General features: G+C 48.9%; 2 protein-coding genes across 5 annotated transcripts in view; one reads left to right on the forward strand and one right to left on the reverse strand.

The window, feature by feature from the left end:
- Nucleotides 1–13,743, reverse strand: part of ZNF341 (zinc finger protein 341) — a 29,285-nt gene extending 15,542 nt beyond the window's left edge. For 3 of the 4 annotated variants that reach the window (XR_012154711.1, XR_012154712.1, XM_073309898.1), the window contains exons 1-4: nt 13,672–13,737; nt 5,292–5,402; nt 4,312–4,499; nt 750–902 (exon numbers count right to left, since the gene is read on the reverse strand). Coding sequence is in view for 2 of the 4 variants with exons in the window: in XM_073309898.1 (XP_073165999.1) it covers nt 750–902; nt 4,312–4,499; nt 5,292–5,402; nt 13,672–13,702 (483 nt within the window). In the remaining 2 variants the exon portion in view is untranslated. Of the gene's footprint in view, nt 1–749; nt 903–4,311; nt 4,500–5,291; nt 5,403–7,285; nt 7,444–13,671 lie in introns of all 4 variants that reach the window. The other variant, XM_073309899.1, reaches the window with a different exon arrangement.
- Nucleotides 13,744–14,863: 1,120 nt separating this feature from the next.
- LOC140896964 (uncharacterized) lies at nt 14,864–18,259 on the forward strand. Its single transcript, XM_073309182.1, has 2 exons — nt 14,864–16,682; nt 17,270–18,259. The coding sequence occupies exons 1-2, from the start codon at nt 16,100–16,102 to the stop codon at nt 17,809–17,811; spliced, it is 1,125 nt and encodes a 374-aa protein (XP_073165283.1). The 5' UTR covers nt 14,864–16,099; the 3' UTR covers nt 17,812–18,259.
- Nucleotides 18,260–23,103: the final 4,844 nt, after the last annotated feature.

Raw genomic sequence — 23,103 nt, forward strand, 5'->3', positions numbered from 1 at the left:
TGAAAATGCAGCACAGGTCCGGAGTTGCAGAAGCCTCACTCATGACATCATTCATAATTCACTGTCAGATCAGCAGACAAAGCGAACTCTGGGCAAAATGCCCTTTTTGACACAGATGTGGGCACCTTACTGAATACAGTATCTAGTTTCTAAGGAAGGAATGAGCAATCCAACAACCACCTATATACCGTGCAGGGGTCAGACTGAGAGGGTATGCAGCAGCTCAGTGTTCTGCCACTTTTCCCTGTTGATGGTCATCTTGTGCTCTAGAATCCAAGCATTGGCTTCATTTTCTTTGTAGTCCTTCTGGGTACAAGGAAACCCCTCAGAATGCGAAGAGGGTAACCAGTGCAGGGACACCTGCCCAAGTCGGCAGACAGCATTAAACAACAGCTCCGAGGGAGGCGTCCCATTGATCTCCCTGGTCGTTGGTCAGGATGGTCCCTGATGATTACACGGTAACATGCACATTATTTCATGGGGGATCATAGCACACAAGAAAGAAGCAGGGATGACTGTATTATGAAGAGCAGCACAATCTGCTGCGAGAGGCAGTGTGAGTGAGCAGATCTTGAAATAGGCCCATCACTTGTTGCTTTCCAACCTGACCTCTGCTGTTGTTTTTGAGAAGGTGCCCAGGCACCAACATCAAAGCAGCTCTTTGAACCGTGCAAGTGACGCTGCTAGCCAGAACTCCATCTGCTATTCAGCCAGGGACTCAGTCTGTTTGGAAAACGCACTCCCCTTACCTGCACGGAGGGCTGCACCGTGGGCATTGGTTGGTCCAGGGATGTAAAAGCGGACATGGCTGACATCAGTACCTCGTCACTGACTAAGATATTCCCCTGCACGAGTGTCTGGATCAGCGGAGATGGAGGAACCGTGATGTATGTGGAAATTTGCTGAAAGAATGGGGAAAAAAAAGTGGTGGGGCTCAACATTAGAACAAGAGAAATAATCTCTGAAATGCCCAGGAAAGGAACGAGGATGTGCTCTTTACTAAACCGATGAGTCTCTGCTACCTCCAGCTCTCCTCAGTCGACTGGCCACACTAGAGATCTACTGGTTGCTACTGTTTGTCTCTTCACCTATGGGTCTATCCTGCCATCGGGAACCACACTGGCACTGTTCAGAAAAACGAGAGCTAGACCTTCCAATACTCTAGTTCAAAAGGAACTATTTTGGGGCAGTTCTCTGGCCTGTGCTATACAGGAGATCAGACTAGATGATCACAGTGGTACCTTCAGGCCTCAGAATCTACGAACGAATCAATCCTGGGAGACCTAATGGCTCAGGGGATTGGAGATGGGATAGGGAGCTGGCTATGGGTTTACAGTTCAAACCATGATGGTTATTAAAGGTGACCTGAAGAACAAATTGCATTAAGACCTTCAGTGGAATGCTCTGACTAACCAGGTGACGTGGTGAAATCAGAAAGGCCAGGGACTAGATGGCCAGGAAGACTGTACTTCCTTCTCACCCCTAGAGGTGGTCCCACCAGGTCACAATTGAGGTACATTGTGGGCGACAGCATGGGGGAAGATTTTGCTCACACTGTCCCTGTTCTGTGGTTACGGTGAGAACTGATGCCTCCAGAGTCGACAGCACCTTTCCCCAGGGCTAGATTCACTTTAAGGGTGGAAAAAACACATTTTTTTTTACTACTGGAGAATTCCATCTTTTTGGTTGATTTGAGGAGCAGAAAGTATGCCGTGTGTATGAGGGGATACAGGAGCACTGTGGCAGAAGAAGAGCTGCATGGATTCAATTCCGGCGAAAGGTAGGTTTGGGGTAGGGGGAAGATGTTTGGTTTTTTTAATTCCAGCAATTTTTTTTTTTTTAATTCTCCCCACACATGGCACACTGGGATATACGGAGTCGTGCGTGGAGACTGGGCGCTGAAGGAACTAGGAGGCAGATCCAGGGATGAGGATGCCACATCCAGCACCCTCTCTCTATGTATGGGAGCTAGATGCAGCTAAAGGGTGGGAGTGAGGCCCACCCCCAGATATGGAAAGCGGCAGCCAGTCATGTAGGAAGCAGCAGGCCAGACAGACCCACAATACTAGGACCCCGAGTTAGAACTACAGTCCTACAGCAAAAGGAATTCTAGAAAAAGGAATCCTAGAAAAAGTGGAAACATGGATGAATGGCTAATGAGGAGAACAAAGGAATGGCAGGGGAAAAAATCAGAAAGACTAAGGCACAAGGGACATGAAAGGAATAAAAAGAGGTTCTTTAAATATATTAGGAGCAAGAGAAAGATGAAGGAAAGTGTAAGTCCTTTACTTATGAGGAAGGAGAGCTAAAACTAATGAGGTCAAGAAGGCTGAGGTTTTTAATGTCATTTTGCTTCAGTCTTCATTAAAAAGGTTAATGGTGACCAGATACACAATTAATAATAAAAACAAGGGAGAAGGAATACAAGCCAAAATAGGGAAAGAACAGTTTAAAGAATATTTAGATAAGTTAGATTTATTCAAGTCAGCAAGGCCTGATTAAATTCATTATAGGGTACTTAAGAAACTCGCTGAAGCAATCTCAGAACCATTAACAATATTCTTTGAGAACTCTGGGAGGATGGGTGAGGTCTCAAAGGTCTGGAAAAGGACAAGCATAGTAGCTATCTTTAAAAAGGGGAACAAAGAGGACCCTGGAAGTTATAGACCAGTCAACCTAACTTCAATACCAGGAAAGATACTGGAACAAATGATTAAACAATCAGTTTGTAGGCACCTAGAGGATAACAGCGTTATAAGAAATAGCCAGCATGGAGTCATCAAGAACAAATCATACCAACCAATGTAATTCCCTTCTTTGACAGGGTTACTGGCCTAGTGGATAGGAGGGAAGCAGTAGACGTGATATATCTTAATTTTAGTAAGGCTTTTGACAAGCTCCATGTGACATTCGCATAAGCAAACTAGGGAAATGTGATCTAGATGAATTTACTATAAGGTAGGTGCAAAACTGGCTGAAAGAGCAGTTATCAATGGTTTGCTGTCAAACTGGGAGGGCATATCTGGTGGGGTCCCCACTGGGATCAGTCTTAGGTCCAGTACTATTCAATATTTTCATTAATGACTTGGACATTGGAGTGGAGAGTCTGCTTATAAAATTTGTGGATGACACCCAGCTGGGAGGGGCTGCAAGTACTTTGGAGAACAGGATGAGAATTCAAAAGGAGTTGGATAAATCAGAGAATTGGTCTGAAAATCAGAAAGATGAAATTAAATAAAGACACATGCAAAGTACTATACTTAGGAAGGAAAAATCAAATACACAGTTACAAAATGGGGAGTAACTGACTTGGTGGTCATAATGCTGAAAAGGGTCTGGAGGTTATGGTGGATCACACATTCAATATGAGTCAACAATGTGATAAAGTTGCTAAAAAGGCTAATATTCTGGGGTATGTAAGGCTCGGGAGGTAACTGTCTGGCTCTATTTGGCTCTGGTGAGACCTCATCTGGAGTACTGTGTCAAATTCTGGGTGCCACACTTTAGGAAGATGTGGACAAATTGGAGAGAGTCCAGAGGAGAGCAACGAGACCCATAAAAGGTTTAGAAAACCTGACCTATGAGGAAAGGTTAAAAAAATTGGGCATTTTTAGTCTTGAGAAAAGAAGACCGGGGGGGGGGGGGGGGGGACTTGGAGGGGTTGGACTAGATGACCTCCTGAGGTCCCTTCCAACCCTGATATTCTATGACTTGATAACAGTCCTCAAATATGTTAAGGGAAGATATAAATAGGACTGTGCTCAATTGTTCTCCATGTGCACTGAAGGTAGGACAAGAAGTAATAGGCTTAATCTGCAGCAAGGGAGCTTTAAGCTAGATAATAGAAACAACGGTCTAACTAGAAGGGCAGTTAAGCTCTGGAATAGGCTTCTGAGGGAGGTTGTGAAATCCCCATTGTTGGAGGTTTTTAAGAACAGGTGGGACAAACACCTGTCAGGGATGTTCTAGGTTTCCTTGGTCCAGCCTTAGTGCAGCGGGCTGCACTTGGTGACCTCTCAAGGACCCTTCCAGCCGTACCTTTCTGTGATTCTATAATAAAAGATTAAACTCTTTATTGACCCGCTGTTCAAGAGCAGTGACACATCTGTTCTGAAGGAAAGCCCATAGTAAAGGGATTATATGGACTTTTCGAATAGATTCCAAGAGATAAGAACAAGGTGGGTCGAACCCGGCCTCCCTAGGGTGAGATCACTAGCCAGGTGTAACTGGATTCAGTAAACGTTCACCCCTGGGTTCTCTTGCCCTCCAAAGTCAGTGGCGCAGAGACCCCCCAGCATGCCGTGTAGCTACCTGCCGATTGGCACTCTGAGCCTGCTGCACGGATGTGACGGACGGAGTGTACACGCTGTTGGTAGCCAACGAGACAGTGGCCAGTGAAGGGGTGTTTCCTTGGCATTGCTCCCTCTTGTGGGTCATGAACGCTGGCAGTGAGTTGAATTGCTTCTTACACTTCCCACACAGGAACACGTCCTCGTCATCTGCAATCAGAAGGGAACGGATCATTGATCTGGCTTCAGGATCCTTCTCCTCCTCAGACTATGGAGCTACCTTCAACTACGGTTAGGGTCGGAAATGGGATGATACAATTTGGTGCCTTCCTGCTGTCACAGCTAGGGGAGGGGTGAGCTGAATTCTGTTTTGCCTTATGCAGCTTCAGCTATTTTGTCAGCTGAGCTCTTGCTGCAGAATGTCCTACTGAGGATGAGAAACAAGTAACTGAACTTTGCATTCCTCTAGCTCCTTCCAAGTACGTCAAAAAGGCTCACATGGATCAGCCTGGGCTGTCTTTAGACAGAACAATCAGCCGCAGTGCATGGAGGCGGGAGAGACTGATTACACAGCGTTCACTTGTGTGTGTTTGGGGAAAGGTCACAGAATAATTCTGCATCTTCCAAGTGAGCCCTGATAAAATGCTGTCTGGCCTACGCCTTCCGGTTTTGGGGAAAGCAGCTCTGGATCCCGGTGTTGCTGATAAAGGGCTGAAGTGAAAAGCCAGACTTTCATAGGCATTTAAGCCAGCAACTACCCTGCTTGCTCACCTAAATTAGCTACACAATGATTTGTCCCCAAATAATTGAGCAACCTGAGTGTTCATTGCAGCAAGGGGTTTGTGACATACAGAAAGTGCCCCTCCCTTCATGCCTTTACTGAGGTGCATGGCCTGGACGTGCTGCTGAGATCAAATGGCCACTGGGAGAGAGGGCACAGCAGGAAAGGCAGCCCACAAGAGTCTCTTTCTGCTTGCACATGCAAGGAAGAGAGGGGCTCACCCATGGACTGGATGGTGGTGGAGGTGTTGACATTTTGACCAGATGGATCTGTCACTGCTCCTTGACCATCTAGCAGGGACTGAACAGCCAGCACTGTCTGATTATCCATTCCTAAAAGAGAAACAGAAGCAAGCGTTAGAAGGAAAGCACAGCCCTACCTTGGGACATCCAAGCAGGCCCTCTGGGACAAGAACTGGTTCACTGAGTCTGAAATCTCACTCTGCACCATCTGAACATATCCTACTGTAAACACAACTTAAACGAGTAACACTGAAAAGTGGCTCCCTCCCAGGGGCCCCATGTCTCCCGCTTAGCTCTTCTTCCTTCAGTGAGCTCCCGCTCCCCCCTACCCCGCCACCTATTCTATGTGCTAGTTATCCTAAGAGAGAAACCAGATCCTAAGAGCAGAAAGCCAGTTCATCTTTCTTTATATGGTCATGGGAGGAGTGGGTAAGAAGAGGCAAAAGAAGATCTGACAGCTGAAGGAGAGAGCTGGTTTTTGGGGAAGCTATGCCCAGGGAGGGCAAAGAGTTTTAGCTGCAGAAGGGGGTCTGATCAGTGGCACGTGCCACTTGGAGGTGCAGGAACATTTGGAATTTCATAGATTTTAAGCTCAGACTAGTTTAAGGTCACTATGTCACACAGAGGGTAACTCAGGCTGGTACAGTTACTCACAAGCCATGTGGTGCAGTGGCTGCGACTTGGGGTTTGTTTTGTTAAGAGACCTGAGCTCTGGCCCTGCAGTGAGCTTGAATAAACTCTCTGCTAACAAATTTTTAAAAAGGGAAGGAATGTGCAGCAGTTCTTCCCTGTCTTCTGGGTCAAGGTTCATGGCTCGAGTCAATAATAAGGGTAGGGAATTGAAACAGCACTTAGAAGAGGTAAGATTTGAACTTGTGGTCTCTGCTTTGCCAGCTCAAGGAACTTTCCCTTAAGCTACAGCAACATTTATAAAGATTCCCTCAGTTAGGGTCTTTCTCATTTTAGCATTCCCCACAAGCCAGTGACGGCATTCACACTGAGGCAGATTTGCCATTCAATTAAAAATTGGCAGGTTCACCTTAGCACAAATATTTTTTTTCATTGCAGCTACAATGTTATCTAAAAACTCTGTAGACAACCACTAATGATGTATAACTGATACTCTAGGAACAAAAAGCAGCCAAAGGACAGCTCCCAGAGCAGTTTAGATTTCTTGTAAAAGGGGTGAAGTCACTGCCCAAAAGGGTGTGATTCAATTCATTTTTCATCAAACCATGAAAAATTCAGACAGTACTCAGTTTATATTCTGTGTTTTGGCTTTTTGCCATTTCCATGAGATTTTTACAAACTAAAGGTTTAAAGCTCCTGTTAATACTGAACCCTAATGCAGTCTTAACCACGGTGATGCTACTGCTGCACCACAATAAAAAAGAGCAAATAATCTTACAAGGTAAAATCATTTTCAAGCAGTACAGCTAACGGGCAGATCCTGATGAGAAGCCAATTAGTAAATAGAATGAGGAGAGGCTTGAAAATCCTGCAACTGATTGCAAAGACATAAGGAATCATCACAGAGAAGCTGCGCTGCTTTCCTCCTACAGATCTTCTCCACGCCAGGGTTTAGGGCAGGAAGCGAAGAATATCATGTGCAACAGAAGCTGCAAGGGGAGTATTTAGATCTGCACGATATAACTTCTCCAGGACTGCCGCGGTGACATCCCAGGTGCCCAGGGGCCTCCACAAGGGAGAGAGAGGGACTCTCACCAACTGCACACATACACAGCACTTTAAAGATTAGCTAAGAACTCACTACTCCTGTAGCACCCATTGGAGCTAGTTAATATACTCAAGTAACAGAACCCTCAAGATGCCTTAACTGAGTAACCTGATCAGTCTGCCTGTGACCCATTAGATTTCTCCCCTTCCTTTCCTTTTATTAACCTTCCTTGTTGTGTCTCATTTGAACCTATGGCTCCATCTTACACACATTTACTGCCAAGCATAGGACTCACTCTTGGGTGTAGCTCCATTGACATCAATGGGATCACTCACAGTCCCAAGCACTAAATTCAGTGACACGTGCAGGACTGGGACCTTATATCATAAGCTCTGCAGAGGAGGGGCTGTTTCTTTACTTGTGTCTGTAAAGTACCCATCACACTTCATAGCTCTGCAACAAATAACAATATATCTAATAACAACCCCTAATGGAAGCTTGGGGGTGTTTTTTCTAAACAATTATTTTAACTGTTAAATAGGAGATGAGATCATCCATTTTGTAGCCCTTGTCCCAGAAACTGATTTTGAGGCATGGTCTGTTTTATTCATCACATTCCCATCAGGAAGCAGATAGGAGTCCCAGAAGTTCTGCCACCATTCTGTATGTGTAATGAGATACGGTCTCTCTTCCTCATTTCCCCTTCTAAAAAGCCAGCTTGTAGGGAGCAGCATGGCAACCCCAGAATCCCAGTACTGTTGCTGTATGTGGGTAGGCAGAATGTAGGGTGAAGAATCTCCTACACCCGCTGGGCAGACAGCACAGCTGGAGGCCGGGCAATTTGCTTCAGAAGTACCCCTATGAATAAAGGTGAGAAGGGTGGGTGCAGCGCCTTCCCCTCCCTCACTCCTCAATTGAGGAGCATATCTGTAAGTAAGCCTATGATTTAGTCACAGAGGTAGCGGAAGTCACGGAATCCATGACATCAGCAGTGGGAAGCTGCAGGGTTCCCCGCCACCCAGGGGGCCAAGAGGTGCATGGGCGCCATGGGCCCTTGGAGCTGCAAGCTGCAGGTGGTGGGGGTACCCCGCAGCCCGCAGCTGCTGCAGGCGGCTCCTAGCCTCCCTGCAGCTGCCCTGCTTCAGGCAGCGTGGAACTCCGCAGATCCCAATATTGTCCCAGACATTTTTAGTAAAAGTCACAGACTTTTTTTGCCCGTGACCTGGCCGTGACTTTTACTAAAAATATCTGTGACAAAATTTTAGCCTTATCTATAAGTCATCTGTCAGCTGCACCTCTTCTCATCAGTGGCAGATGCTGCATACTCTCCTCCTCTTATCAGATTCACATAGGAGAGAAGACTATGAGAACAGCATGGCTCTGCAACTCCAGGGAAGGGAGGGGAGAGCAGCTGTTATGCAATTCATGCTCCTTTACAAACCCACCATGCGTTCTTTTCCATACTGTAGGGAACTGAATATTGCAGGAGAATGCAAGTTTTGTTTTGTTTTATTTCACGAGAAACCAATATTTTAAAATACACGCATACATTTACAATTATTCCCCTGCAGCATTTGCAAGGGCAACACTGCAAACTCCTGCTAGTGCATCAGAACCAGAGTGTGAAACTTACAAGTCTATTGCAATGTCCAAGTGGAAATAAGCAAGCAGCAGGAATAGTGAGAAGAGAATTGGACACCTAGAATTCTATTTTAATAGTTTATGTTGATAATTAAAACACCTTAAATTACTGAAGCTCAAAAATTTTAAAAACCTAATTCCTGTCTTAATATTCATGCCAGAAATGCCAAGATCAGGCTGTGAGGGGGGCCAGATTACATTTTTAATAGGGTTGTCGATTAATCGCAGTTAACTCACACGATTAACTCAAAAAAATTAATAGTGATTTAAAAAATAAATCACAGTTTTAATCGCACTGTCAAACAATAGAATACCAATTGACATTTATTAAATATTTGTGGATATTTTTCTACATTTTCAATTATATTAATTTCAATTACAAGGCAGAATAAAAGTGTACACTGCACACTTTATATTATTTTATTACAACTATTTGCACTGTAAAAATTATAAAAATATTTTTCAATTCACCTCATGCAAGTACAGTAGTGCGATCTCTTTATTGTGAAAGTGCAACTTACAAATGTAGATTTTTTTTGTTACATAACTGCACTCAAAAACAAAACAGTGTAAAACTTTAGAGCCTACAAGTCCACTCAGTCCTACTTCTTGTTCAGCCAATCGCTAAGACAAACAAGTTTGTTTACATTTACGGGAGATAATGCTGCCCGCTCCTGATTTACGTCACCTGAAAGCAAGAACAGGTGTTCGCATGGCAGTTCTGTAGCCAGCATTGCTAGTTATTCACATGCCAGATATACTAAACATTTGTATGCCCCTTCATGCTCCAGCCACCGTTCCAGAGGACATGCTTCCATGCTGATGACGCTTATTAAATAAATAATGCTTTAATTAAATGTGTGACAATTCTTTGGGGGAGAATTGTATGTCTCCTGCTCTGTGTTTTACTGGCATTCTGCGATATATTTCATGTTATAGCAGTCTCGGAGATGACCCAGCACATGTTGTTCATTTTAAGAACATTTTCATTGCAGATTTGACAAAATGCAAAAAAGGTACCAATGTGAGATTTCTGAAGATAGCTACAGCACTCGACCCAAGGTTTAAGAATATGAAGTGCCTTCCAAAATCTGAGAGGGATGAGGTGTGGAGCGTGCTTTCAGAAAGCTTAAAAGAGCAACACTCTGATGTGGAAACTATAGAACCCGAACCACCAAAAAGAGAATCAACCTTCTGCTGGTGGTGTCTGACTCAGATGATGAAAATGAACATGCATCAGTCTGCACTGCTTTGGATCGTTATCAACCAGAACCTGTCATCAGCACGGACGCATTGAAGCATGAAGGGACAGATGAATCTTTAGCGCATCTGGCACGTAAATATCTTGCAACACTGGCTAAAACAGTGCCATGCGAATACCTGTTCTCACTTTCAGGTGACGTCAATCAGAAGAGAGCAACATTATTCTCCTGCAAATGTGAACAAATTTGTTTGTCTGAGCGATTGGCTGAACAAGAAGTAGGACTGAGTGGACCTGTAGATTCTAAAGTTTTACACTGTTTTATTTTTGAGTGCAGGTTTTTTTGTACATAATTCTACATTTGTAAGTTCAACTTTCATGATCAAGAGATTGCACTACCGTACTTGTACTAGGCGAATTGAAAAATATTATTTCTTTTGTTTTTTACAGTGCAAATATTTGTAACAAAAATATAAACTGATCACTTTGTATTGTGTTGTAATTGAAATTAACGTATTTGAAAATATATTTAAATATATTTAAATAAATGGTATTCTATTATTGTTTAACAGTGTGCGTGATTAATTTTTTTAATTGCTTGACAGACCTAATTTTTAATGATAGTCTGTGGCCGGATCTTCTGGGTTACAGCCACATAGTACCCTTGATCCCAGAGAAAACAGAAGGAGGCTTGAGCAGAGATCAAGAGTAGAATATTGACTACAATAATGTTAAAGTTGCAATTAGCATCATTCAGTGGGAAAAGTGATGCAAGACAATTTTAGGACCCCTACCATTTTGCTCCTCATTAATCTGATATTTTGCCCATGGAGTTACTAGTTACGCAAATATAATTGCTGTAATTTCACAAATTAGGTACACAATTGCCTAAATTATCTGAAAATTTAATCAATAATCTTAAGAATTAATACCCATTTGAGATGGTTGGGGCAGTTCACATATCAGAGTTGTTTCAGGCTATCTGCTGACTGAGGAAGACAACATTGCATCCATTTTGCATAAATGATAGTCAGATATGGAAGATTTTCTTCACAATCATAAGCACTAAAAGCCCCATTTTTTCTTTAATGAAAATTTGCTTTCTGCAGAATCTGAATCTGTCATTAGGGCCAGATAAATGCAGTAACTGAATTGGATCCTGAGCCCAGTGGGAGACCACTGATTTATGATTTTTGTTTACCTCTTGGATTTCTCTTGGCTTGGACATTGAAACAGGACTGGTCTATTTCTCTTTTGACTTGCCAGTTTCACGTTCTGAGTCTCATGGACTATTCATTTTGTGTGTAATGCCAGCACTGAGCTAAGTGCTTTCCTAACAGCTGTGAAGGTACATCTTTGCCCCAAGGTTGAAAGCCACTGTTCTAGACTACTGTACCCCTTTTAGGAGTCTGATTTGTCTTGCATACCCCAAGTTTTACCTCACTTTAAAAACTACTTGCTTACAAAATCAGACATCATGCAGAAGTGTCACAGCACGCTATTACAGAAAAAATGCTTACTTTCTCATGTTTACCAGATAATTAAAAAATAAATCAATTGGAATACAAATATTGGGCTGTACTTACATTTCAGTGTATAGGTCATGGAACAGTAAAAACAAGTCGTATGAAATTTTAGTTTGTACTCACTGCTCTTGTGCTTTTTATGTAGCCTGTTGTAAAACTAGGCAAATATCTAAACAAGCTGATGTACCCCCGGAAGACCGCTGTGTACCCCCAGGGCTACGTGTACCCTTGGCTGAGAACTACTGGACTAGATTATCAGAATGGTCCTTCTGGCCTTGAATCTATTAACTACCGCATCCATCCGTTACCAACCTGATCCACACTGCCACTTACAGCACATAATGAACCAATGTCACAGAGTGCTTATTGAAAGATCCACATTTATTACTGAGGCGCTGAAAAGGAATTGGCTACCAGCCCTACAGGGAAAGGGGAAGTGCATCTCCAGGGGGTAAGGCCTGCTCTCTGAGCCCTGGGGGTTCTCTTAGGAAGAGAGGGTGGGGTGAGGTCTCATTGGAGACAGCAACTCCCCAGAGGAAGGGGCTGGGTCAATCAGTAAGAGGGGCAGGAGGAGTCTCCTGGGTCCTGCAGGCTCAGGAAGGGGGACTTCAGGGTGTGGGGGGGGATCTCCTTAGGACATACAGGAGCAGGATCTCCCTGGGGGCTGGGTCTCCCAGAAGGGAAAAGGGTCTCCCTGGCCCTTGGGGCTGGGCTATCCCAGGAGAGGAAAGGGTATTCCTAGCCCTGGAGTCTCCCAGGAAGGGACATGGGGGGCGGGAGTTCCCAGGGAGGCACTGCTCTTGGTGGGCCGGGTCTCTGTGCGGGTACCCAGAGGGGCATTGCCCCAGGTGGGCCAGGTCTCTTTGGGGGGTTTCCCAGGGTGGGGGGCTCCCTGGGGAGCACTGCTCCAGGCAGGCTGGGTCTCCTGAGAGGGTCTGGGGGCATTGCACCACACAGTCTGGGTCTCTGGAGGGGGTTCCACAGAGTGTGGGCACTGTACAAAGCCAGATCTCTAGGGGGGTTTGCAGGAGATGGGGGGTGTTCTCCCAGGTGGCCCAGGTCTTGGGGGGGTTCCCCTAGGATGTGGGGGCACTGCTCCAGGCAGGCCAGATCTATGGAGGAGTTCCACAGGAGTGAGGCAGGGACACTGCTCTGGACGGCTCCCCCAGGGAGATGGGGGGGGGCACTGCTCCGGGAGGCTCCCCCGGGGGAGATGGGGGGGGGCACTGCTCCGGGAGGCTCCCCCGGGGGAGATGGGGGGGGGGCACTGCTCCGGGAGGCTCCCCCGGGGGAGATGGGGGGGGGCACTGCTCCGGGAGGCTCCCCCGGGGGAGATGGGGGGGGGCACTGCTCCGGGAGGCTCCCCCGGGGGAGATGGGGAGGGGCACTGCTCCGGGAGGCTCCCCCGGGGGAGATGGGGAGGGGCACTGCTCCGGGAGGCTCCCCCGGGGGAGATGGGGAGGGGCACTGCTCCGGGAGGCTCCCCCGGGGGAGATGGGGAGGGGCACTGCTCCGGGAGGCTCCCCCGGGGGAGATGGGGAGGGGCACTGCTCCGGGAGGCTCCCCCGGGGGAGATGGGGAGGGGCACTGCTCCGGGAGGCTCCCCCGGGGGAGATGGGGAGGGGCACTGCTCCGGGAGGCTCCCCCGGGGGAGATGGGGAGGGGCACTGCTCCGGGAGGCTCCCCCGGGGGAGATGGGGAGGGGCACTGCTCCGGGAGGCTCCCCCGGGGGAGATGGGGGGGGGCACTGCTCCGGGAGGCTCCCCCGGGGGAGATGGGGGGGGGCACTGCTCCCGGCTGGCCGGATCTATGGCAAGGGGGTCCCCACAGAGGTGGGGGGAGCACTGCTCCGGGAGGCTCCCCCGGGGGAGATGGGTGGGGGCACTGCTCCCGGCTGGCCGGATCTATGGCAAGGGGGTCCCCACAGAGGTGGGGGGGCACTGCTCCGGGAGGCTCCCCCGGGGGAGATGGGGGGGCACTGCTCCCGGCTGGCCGGGTCTATGGCGAGGGGGTCCCCACGGGGGGGGGGGCACTGCTCCGGGCGGCTCCCCCGGGGATGAGGGTGACACTGCTCCGGGCGGCTGCAGCGGGGGGGTGGCGCAGCCTCCTGCCTCTGTGCGCGGCTGTTCCAGGAACCCTCCCCCGGGCGGCCGGGCTGCCTGGGGCGGCCCCGCGGCCGCCGAGCCCCTGTGCAGCGGAGGGAGGGGAGGCGCCCGGCGCGGAAGAGCCGCGGCCCTGCCTGACGCTGCGGCGCCCCCGGGAGGTGCCGTATGGGCCCCGCGCCCCGCCCGACCCGGCCTTGCAGCCCGCTACCTTCCAGCGCCTCGAATATCGCCTGCGCCATCTTGGAGCCGCGGCGGCCGGGCCCGAGCCGCCTGAACGGGCATTGTGGGAAGGGATTGGAGGCGCCGGGCCGGCCGCCAGGGGGAGCCTCGCGCCGGGGTCTGCTGGGGGTGGGCGGTGGAGCATGAAATGGGGGGTAAAACCCCTGCGGGGGAACAGGGGTGCCCCTGTGGGGGGGCGGGGGGTGAAGCGCCTATGGGAATGGGGGTGCCTAGATGTGGAGCAAAGGCCTTACGGGGAGGGGGGTGCCTGTCGGGAATAAAGCCCTTGTGGGGGTCCTAGAGTATCCGTATGCGAGTAAACACCCCGTGGAGGGAAGTCACTGCCGCCAGGGCCGCTGAGCCGGCCAGGTGCCAGGGCGAGGCGTTGGCATTTCACCTGAGGACGGCCACCGAACTGCCCGAGGCGTGACCGGCCTGGACCCTGCAGCACCATTGAGTCAGAGCGCCGAGCACGCAGCGGGGGCCGCTTGGCAGCGGGTGGTTCCAAGAGGGAACATCCCCAGCAGAGCGCTGAAAGGCTCCAGAATCGTAGCCCTGTAAAAGACAGTTGCTTGGCAGAATGAAAACCCAGTGGTTCATGCTGAGAATGGTACCTTGGTAGGAATTGGAGCCAGATACACCCGCGGGGGTGCAAATAACCTCGTGGCCATTTCCTCATCCCCCAAAGTTGGTTTAAGATTTCTTGACAAAGTATACGATGCCAGCAACGCAGGCCTGAATCCTAACCTGACGCGTCGAAATTGGTTTATTCATCTTGCCAATAGCTGGTGTCCCGTTCTAACTAAGGAGGCCCGGGTTACAACTCCATAGTTAAAGCTGAGTAAAGTAAGGGATTCACATTCTTTGTTGTGTGTGTAAAAACAAAGAGCCTCTCCTCCCCAGGCTCACGGCACTCTTTAAGAATGAATTTGCTGAGAATGTACATATGAGTCTGTGAACTCGTTTGAGTTATAATTCATTAGAAACTTGGTCCTTTAAGAAATCTAACATCTCATCAGTATTTTCTTTGGGTCAGAATTTTAAAGGTATTTAGGTGCCTAAAAATGCAGATAGGCATTTAGTGGGATTTTTTCAAAAGCACCCAGAGATCGAACTCCCAAAAATCAATGGGTGTTAGACACCTAGGTACCTTTGAAAATCCCACTAGGTGCCTATCTGCATCTTTAGGCACCTAAATACCTTTTAAAAAAGGCCCTTTGTCTTGAACGATCTTAAAAATGGAATAACAGACTTCAAAGGTTGCATATGGTTAAACGTAACAGATCTTGTGCATGGGCTATATTTGAGGAAATTAGGATATAAATAGGCTAAGGGTGGGATCCACAAATGTATTTAAATGCCCAAGTCCTGCTTTTAGGCACCACTACAATCCACAGAACTCCCATTCATTACTCTCTAACCCTGTAGGTACTTAAATTTGCTCAGCGCCTCTGTTTTTGCAGTAAAAATCCCTAGATACAGATGTTTCAGCCTCTGAGCCTGCCCACTGCAGCCCCATTCTAGAGATCCCATCCTAAGGGATTAGCAATTGTATCTAATTACTATAATTGTATTGGCTACAGACAAGCTGGAGACAATAACTCGGGTAATTTTTAATTGAAGTCACTGTGATAGCCTATATAGTTCAACCTCCCCTCCTCTACAGGCAGTTGACATTCAACAAGTCTATTGGTTGTAATGACTCAGTCGAGTTAGACTGGACATGTCTATCAAAAGTTCTCATTGGTAGATTAAGGCTCAGTTTCTATGGCTGCAAACTAGCTTGGGTGTCAGTGCTTGAAATAATAACTACTGTGCCCTCTAGTGATAGCGCAAAGGGAACTACAACCACCAAAGAGCATTAATCATAATTGTGGTTACTGCGTCATATCACTACAGGGCAGAGCTAAGGTTGTTTGGGTGTCTTAACTGTGCATTTCTTATCTTAGTACGTTTGGGTTTCTTTTAAGTCTAACCTTAATTGTGAATAATGCTAAGATTTATAATGCTTGGTTTTGGGATAATTACCGCATCTCTGCAATGTTATTTACCCTTAACTAAGCCCTGGTCTACACTAGGACTTTAGGTCGAATTTAGCAACGTTAAATCGATTTAAACCTGCACCCGTCCACACAGTGAAGCCCTTTATTTCGACTTAAAGGGCTCTTAAAATTGATTTCCTTACTCCACCCCTGACAAGTGGATTAGCACTTAAATCGACGTTCCCAGCTCGAATTTGGGGTACTGTGGACACAATTCGATGGTATTGGCCTCCGGGAGCTATCCCAGAGTGCTCCATTCTGACCGCTCTGGACGGCACTCTCAACTCAGATGCACTGGCCAGGTAGACAGGAAAAGAACCGCAAACTTTTGAATCTCATTTCCTGTTTGGCCAGCGTGGCAAGCTGCAGGTGACCATGCAGAGCTCATCAGCACAGGTGACCATGATGGAGTCCCAGAATCGCAAAAGAGCTCCAGCATGGACCGAACAGGAGGTACGGGATCTGATCGCTGTTTGGGGAGAGGAATCCGTGCTATCAGAACTCCGTTCCAGTTTTCGAAATGCCAAAACCTTTGTGAAAATCTCCCAGGGCATGAAGGACAGAGGCCATAACAGGGACCCGAAGCAGTGCCGCGTGAAACTGAAGGAGCTGAGGCAAGCCTACCAGAAAACCAGAGAGGCGAACAGCCGCTCTGGGTCAGAGCCCCAAACATGCCGCTTCTATGATGAGCTGCATGCCATTTTAGAGGGTTCAGCCACCACTACCCCAGCCGTGTTGTTTGACTCCTTCAATGGAGATGGAGGCAATACGGAAGCAGGTTTTGGGGACGAAGAAGATGATGATGAGGAGGAGGTTGTAGATAGCTCACAGCAAGCAAGCGGAGAAACCGGTTTTCCCGACAGCCAGGAACTGTTTCTCACCCTAGACCTGGAGCCAGTACCCCCCGAACCCACCCAAGGCTGCCTCCTGGACCCAGCAGGCGGAGAAGGGACCTCTGGTGAGTGTACCTTTTAAGATGCTATACATGGTTTAAAAGCAAGCATGTGAAAGGATTACTTTGCCCTGGCATTTGCGGTTCTCCTAGATGTAGTCCTAAAGCCTTTGCAAAAGGTTTCTGGGGAGGGCAGCCTTATTTCGTCCTTCATGGTAGGACACTTTATCACTCCAGGCCAGTAACACATACTCAGGAATCACTGTAGAACAAAGCATTGCAGTGTATGTTTGCTGGCATTCAACCAAAATCCGTTCTTTATCTCTCTGTGTTATCCTCAGGAGAGTGAGATATAATTCATGGTCACCTGGTTGAAATAGAGTGCTTTTCTTCAGGGACACTCAGTATAGCCCATTCCTGCTGGGCTGTTTGCCTGTGGCTGAACAGAAATGTTCGCCGCTGTTAGCCACAGGGAGGGGGGAAGGTTGAGGGGGTAGTCACGCGGTGGGAGGAGGCAAAATGCGACCTTGTAACGAAAGCACATGTGCTATGTATGTAATGTTAACAGCAAGGTTTACCCTGAAAGAGTGTAGCGACTGTTTTATAAAATGTGTCTTTTTAAATACCGCTGTCCCTTTTTTTTTCTCCACCAGCTGCATGTGTTTCAATGATCACAGGATCTTCTCCTTCCCAGAGGCTAGTGAAGCTTAGAAAGAAAAAAAAACGCACTCGCGATGAAATGTTCTCCGAGCTCATGCTGTCCTCCCACACTGACAGAGCACAGACGAATGCGTGGAGGCAAATAATGTCAGAGTGCATGAAAGCACAAAATGACCGGGAGGAGAGGTGGCGGGCTGAAGAGAGTAAGTGGCGGGCTGAAGAGAGTAAGTGGCGGGCTGAAGACAGGGCTGAAGCTCAAATGTGGCGGCAGCGTGATGAGAGGAGGCAGGATTCAATGCTGAGGCTGCTGCAGGACCAAACCAGAATGCTCCAGTGTATGGTTGAGCTGCAGCAAAGGCAGCTGGAGCACAGACTGCCACTGCTGCCCCTCTGTAACCAACCGCCCTCCTCCCCAAGTTCCATAGCCTCCACACCCAGACGCCCAAGAACGCGGTGGGGGGGCCTCCGGCCAACCAGCCACTCCACCACAGAGGATTGCCCAAAAAAAAGAAGGCTGTCATTCAATAAATTTTAAAGTTGTAAACTTTTAAAGTGCTGTGCTTAAAGTGCTGTGTGGCATTTTCCTTCCCTCCTCCACCACCCCTCCTGGGATACCTTGGTAGTCATCTCCCTATTTGTGTGATGAATGAATAACGAATGCATGACTGTGAAGCAGCAATGACTTTATTGCCTCTGCAAGCGGTGATTAAAGGGAGGAGGGGAGGGTGGTTAGCTTACAGGGAAGTAGAGTGAACCAAGGGGCAGGGGGTTTCATCAAGGAGAAACAAACAGAACTTTCACACTGTAGCCTGGCCAGTCATGAAACTGCTTTTCAAAGCTTCTCTGATGCGTACCGCGCCCTCCTATGCTCTTCTAACCGCCCTGGTGTCTGGCTGCGCGTAACCAGCAGCTAGGCGATTTGCCTCAGCCTCCCACCCCGCCATAAACGTCTCCCCCTTACTCTCACAGATATTGTGGAGCACACAGCAAGCAGTAATAACAGTGGGAATATTGGTTTCGCTGAGGTCTAAGCGAGTCAGTAAACTGCGCCAGCGCGCCTTTAAACGTCCAAATGCACATTCTACCACCATTCTGCACTTGCTCAGCCTGTAGTTGAACAGCTCCTGACCACTGTCCAGGCTGCCTGTGTACGGCTTCATGAGCCATGGCATTAAGGGGTAGGCTGGGTCCCCAAGGATACATATAGGCATTTCAACATCCCCAACAGTTATTTTCTGGTCTGGGAAGAAAGTCCCTTCCTGCAGCTTTTGAAACAGACCAGAGTTCCTGAAGATGCGAGCATCATGCACCTTTCCCGGCCATCCCACGTTGATGTTGGTGAAACGTCCCTTGTGATCCACCAGAGCTTGCAGCACTATCGAAAAGTACCCCTTGCGGTTTATGTACTCGCCGGCTTGGTGCTCTGGTGCCAAGATAGGGATATGGGTTCCGTCTATAGCCCCACCACAGTTAGGGAATCCCATTGCAGCAAAGCCATCCACTATGACCTGCACATTTCCCAGGGTCACTACCCTTGATATCAGCAGATCTTTGATTGCGTGAGCTACTTGCATCACAGCAGCCCCCACAGTAGATTTGCCCACTCCAAATTGATTCCCAACTGACCGGTAGCTGTCTGGCGTTGCAAGCTTCCACAGGGCTATTGCCACTCGCTTCTCAACTGTGAGGGCTGCTCTCATCCTGGTATTCATGCGCTTCAGGGCAGGGGAAAGCAAGTCACAAAGTTCCATGAAAGTGCCCTTACGCATGCGAAAGTTTCGCAGCCACTGGGAATCGTCCCAGACCTGTAACACTATGCGGTCCCACCAGTCTGTGCTTGTTTCCCGAGCCCAGAATCGGCGTTCCACAGCATGAACCTGCCCCATTAGCACCATGATGCATGCATTGGCAGGGCCCATGCTTTCAGAGAAATCTGTGTCCATGTCCTGATCACTCACGGGACCGCGCTGACGTCGCCTCCTCGCCCGGTATCGCGTTGCCATGTTCTGGTGCTGCATATACTGCTGGATAATGCGTGTGGTGGTTGATGTGCTCCTAATTGCCAAAATGAGCTCAGCGGCCTCCATGCTTGCCTTGGTATGGCGTCCGCACAGAAAGAAGGCGCGGAACGATTGTCTGCCGTTGCTCTGACGGAGGGAGGGGCGACTGACGACACGGCTTACAGGGTTGGCTTCAGGGAGCTAAAATCAACAAAGGGTGTGCCTGTACATCAAGGAGTATTTCAGGCAGGACTGCACGGAGGGTTCCAATAAGAAATGGTGCACCAAAGTTATCGTTGTTATTGGAACAAGGAGGTTAGCCTGGCCTCTGATTGATACATGGCTAGATTAACCTCGCTGCGCCTTCTCTGTGACTGACTGCAGTGTGATCTAGACAGGGGAGGAGGAAAATGAGTCCAAAACAAATCTGGTCTATTTCTTGTTCTGACCCACTCCATCTATCCTTTACATCTTTGGCTGGCAGCAGACGGTGCAGAAGGACTGCATGCCATCCACATCTCATGGCTGCTTGGCAGAAGATGGTACAGTACGACTGCTAGCCATCTTCATCTCTTGCCTGCCTGGCATAAGATGGTACAATACGACTGCTAGCAATCCTCATCTCTTGCCTGCCTGGCAGAAGATGGTACAGTACGACTGCTAGCAGTCCATATCGCCTGCCCGCTCACCATAAGACGGTTCAATAGGACTGCAGGACTAAAGAGAATGACCTGGTCAAGTCACTCCAAATTTAGTCCCTGCGCCCATGTCTGCCCAGGCGCTCCCAGCCGACGTGGCCAGGAGCACCTCGGACACGACGAGGACGACTACCAGTCGTATTGCACCGTCTGCTGCCAGAAGGCAATGGGTTGCTGCTACTGTGCAGCAAAGCCGTACCGCGTCTGCCAGCACCCAGGAGACATAGGGTGACGGTTACCTGAGCGGGCTCCATGCTTGCCGTGGTATGGCGTCTGCACAGGTAACTCAGGAAAAAAGGCGCGAAATGATTGTCTGCCCTTGCTTTCACGGGGGGAGGGAGGGTGGGAACGGGGTCCTGACGATATGTACCCAGAACCACCCGCGACAATGTTTTAGCCCCATCAGGCATTGGGATATCAACCCAGAATTCCAATGGGCAGCGGAGACTGCGGGAACTGTGGGATAGCTACCCACAGTGCAACGCTCCGGAAGTCGACGCTTGCCTCGGTACTGTGGAAGCGCTCCGCCGAGTTAATGCACTTAATGCACTTAGAGCATTTTCTGTGGGGACACACACACTCGAATATATAAAACCAATTTCAAAAAAACCGACTTCTATAAATTCGACCTAATTTCGTAGTGTAGACATACCCTAATAGATACATTCTCAACCTTGATTCTATTTTAACATAGTTTTTTGTCTGTGAATGATATAGGAGATCTCAAACTGCTTCATTTTGCAGACCACTTTGTGAAAAACCCAGCTTCCCTCCCACCACCTGTCCCCCACTGTTTCTTTCTCAAAATATTTCAGTGTGCTGGCCACCAGGAAGGACCCTTCAGGCTACAGCTTGACCATTTAGAGTCAAGTGCTGGTCCTGTTGAAGTCACTGGTAAAAGTCCCAGCAGCCTCAATAGGACCAGCATTTGGCCCTTAGTGGAGGGATGTCCAACAAAGCACCAAAAAGTGATGTAGTGACGGCTTCTAAGGAACTCAAGAACAGTATCAGCTACATTTACTGTTAGTAAAAATAGATACCCAGGACTAGAATACTTGCTGATGCATGCATTTTCCATGTTGAACAGAAATTTCTTGTTGGTTCAATTCAAGCAGTAAAAACCGGCAGTTACAGAGAGAGGATGACAAATGTTCAAACTGAGAGCTAAATATGATCCCTTTAAGAATCTTGAAATGATTATATTTGGCCCTCTGGCTGCACTTTGGGTGTTCCTGGTTTAGGGCCCATTTACATGGTAGATATTACCACTTTTAATCACTGCTAAACACGTGGTATTGCCCTGACCATGTTATAACACATTTTGATCTTGCCTGTGTTGATAAGACCAAAACAAGTTATAATTAGTTATAACCCTGCCCTTTGTCTGATCTCCCATTGTGACAGGTGCTGGTATTCCTCTGTGAACTGCTGCAATCAACTTTATCTCCATCCCTCAGCAGCATCAGAAAAGTCCTTCTAAAGACACTGCAGGCCATAACTCTTTCCCAACCCTCCTAACTGCCTCATACACACATGTAATAAGAGGACAGAAAGCTTCAGAGCCTTGCATGAGAGAGCCCTCAGGGCAGAACAGCAGTTGGCCAGTATCACCTTTTGAGTTCTCTCAGAAAAAAGGAACTTGAAACCAGTGGGGGAATGCTGGCAGCATTACTGTACCTGATGCGGGGAGAGATGCTGGATTATTTTCCTTAACCCAGGGGAGACACATTGTAATGAGAAGGGAAGCTTGTGCTGTCATGACCTGTGCGGTTGGGTTTGCCACCTTTTGGGGGTTTGCATTCCCAAACATAGTTGTTCTGGGATCATTATGTCCAGTGATGAGCTGCCAAAATCTTAACAACGGGTTCCCTCCTCACCCCATGAGGGGGTCGTTGCCCACCCCGACACCCCAGGACTCCTGCCCCATCCAATCCCCCCCCACACATTTCTTGATGCCCCCCCCAGGACCCCTGCCCCATCCACCCCTCTCCCCTGTCCCCTGACTGCCCCCAGAACCGGGCAGGAGGGTCTCGTGGGCCATCGTAATGGGTGCCCGACCTACCCCTAAGAGCCAGAGGCACCTGCCGGGGGACAAGGTGGGGAGTCCTGGTGGTGCTCACCTGCGGCAGCTCCCAGGAAGCATCCGGCAGGTCCATCTGGCTCATGGGGTAGGGGAGCATAACTGGGGGGGAGCAGGGGGATCAGCTGCTCCCCCCACTGATCACATCAAAAGTGGCGCCTTAGGCGCCGATTCCATGGGTGCTCTGGGGCTGGAGCACCCATGGGGAAAATTTGGTGGGTGCAGAGCACCCACCGCCAGCTCCCTGCCCTGCGCCTGGCCCCAGCTCACCTCACCTCCACTCCGCCTCTGCCCCTGAATGCACTGCCCCGCTCTGCTTCTCCACGTCCTCCCCCCCACCCGGCTTCCCACGAATCAGCTGTTCAGTGGGAAGCCTGGGAGGGCTGAGAAGCAGGTGGCGGTTTCCCGCTCAGGCTGAGGGTGGCGGAGGTGAGCTGGGGCAGGGAGCGGTTCCCCTTTGCGCCCCCTGGGTTACCGGCTGCGGCACGGGTGGCCCTCCTCGCGCCACCCTCCGTGTCCCAGTTCACCTCCACCTCCCTGGGCCTGAGTGCGAAGCTGCAGCCTGGTTCTCAGTCTGCCCCATCTTCCCGCGCAAACAGCTGATTTGCAGGATGCCGGGGGTGGGGCAGAGAAGCAGAGAAGGGGAGGAGGCGGAGCGGAGGTGAGCTGGGGATGGGGATGGGGCGGGGAGCTGCCACACCATAGAGCACCCATGGAGTTGGCGCCTAAGGCACCATTTTTGGCTGGTTAAATTTAGAAGCCCTTTAAGATTTGGTTCTCCCTTGCAGAACAACTGGTTCTAAAAGGGCTTCTAAATTTAACAACCGGTTCTAGTGAACCGGTGCGAACCGGCTCCAGCTCACCACTGATTACGTTGTAACAGCACAACATAAATCAATGAGATGATGATGTAAAATTTCTCATACAATAGAGGGAACACACTGGTGAAATCCACTAAGCCTGTTGAGTGCTGCAACAGTGAAACTGGCTGATTCCACAGTTCAGGATGATAATGAAATTAGTTGATCCCACCATGAAATTGGCTAGAG

The sequence above is a fragment of the Lepidochelys kempii genome, chromosome 13 (genome assembly GCF_965140265.1).
Source record: "Lepidochelys kempii isolate rLepKem1 chromosome 13, rLepKem1.hap2, whole genome shotgun sequence".
In the NCBI taxonomy this organism is placed as follows: Eukaryota; Metazoa; Chordata; order Testudines; family Cheloniidae; genus Lepidochelys; species Lepidochelys kempii.

What these genes read in the sequence shown, in the direction of transcription:
- LOC140896964 (XM_073309182.1), top strand. Translation starts at nt 16,100, where the DNA reads ATGCAGAGCTCATCAGCACAGGTGACCATGATGGAGTCCCAGAATCGC. An exon ending in AGGCGGAGAAGGGACCTCTG is followed by an intron (nt 16,683 to 17,269) that starts GTGAGTGTACCT and finishes TTTCTCCACCAG; the next exon opens with CTGCATGTGTTTCAATGATC.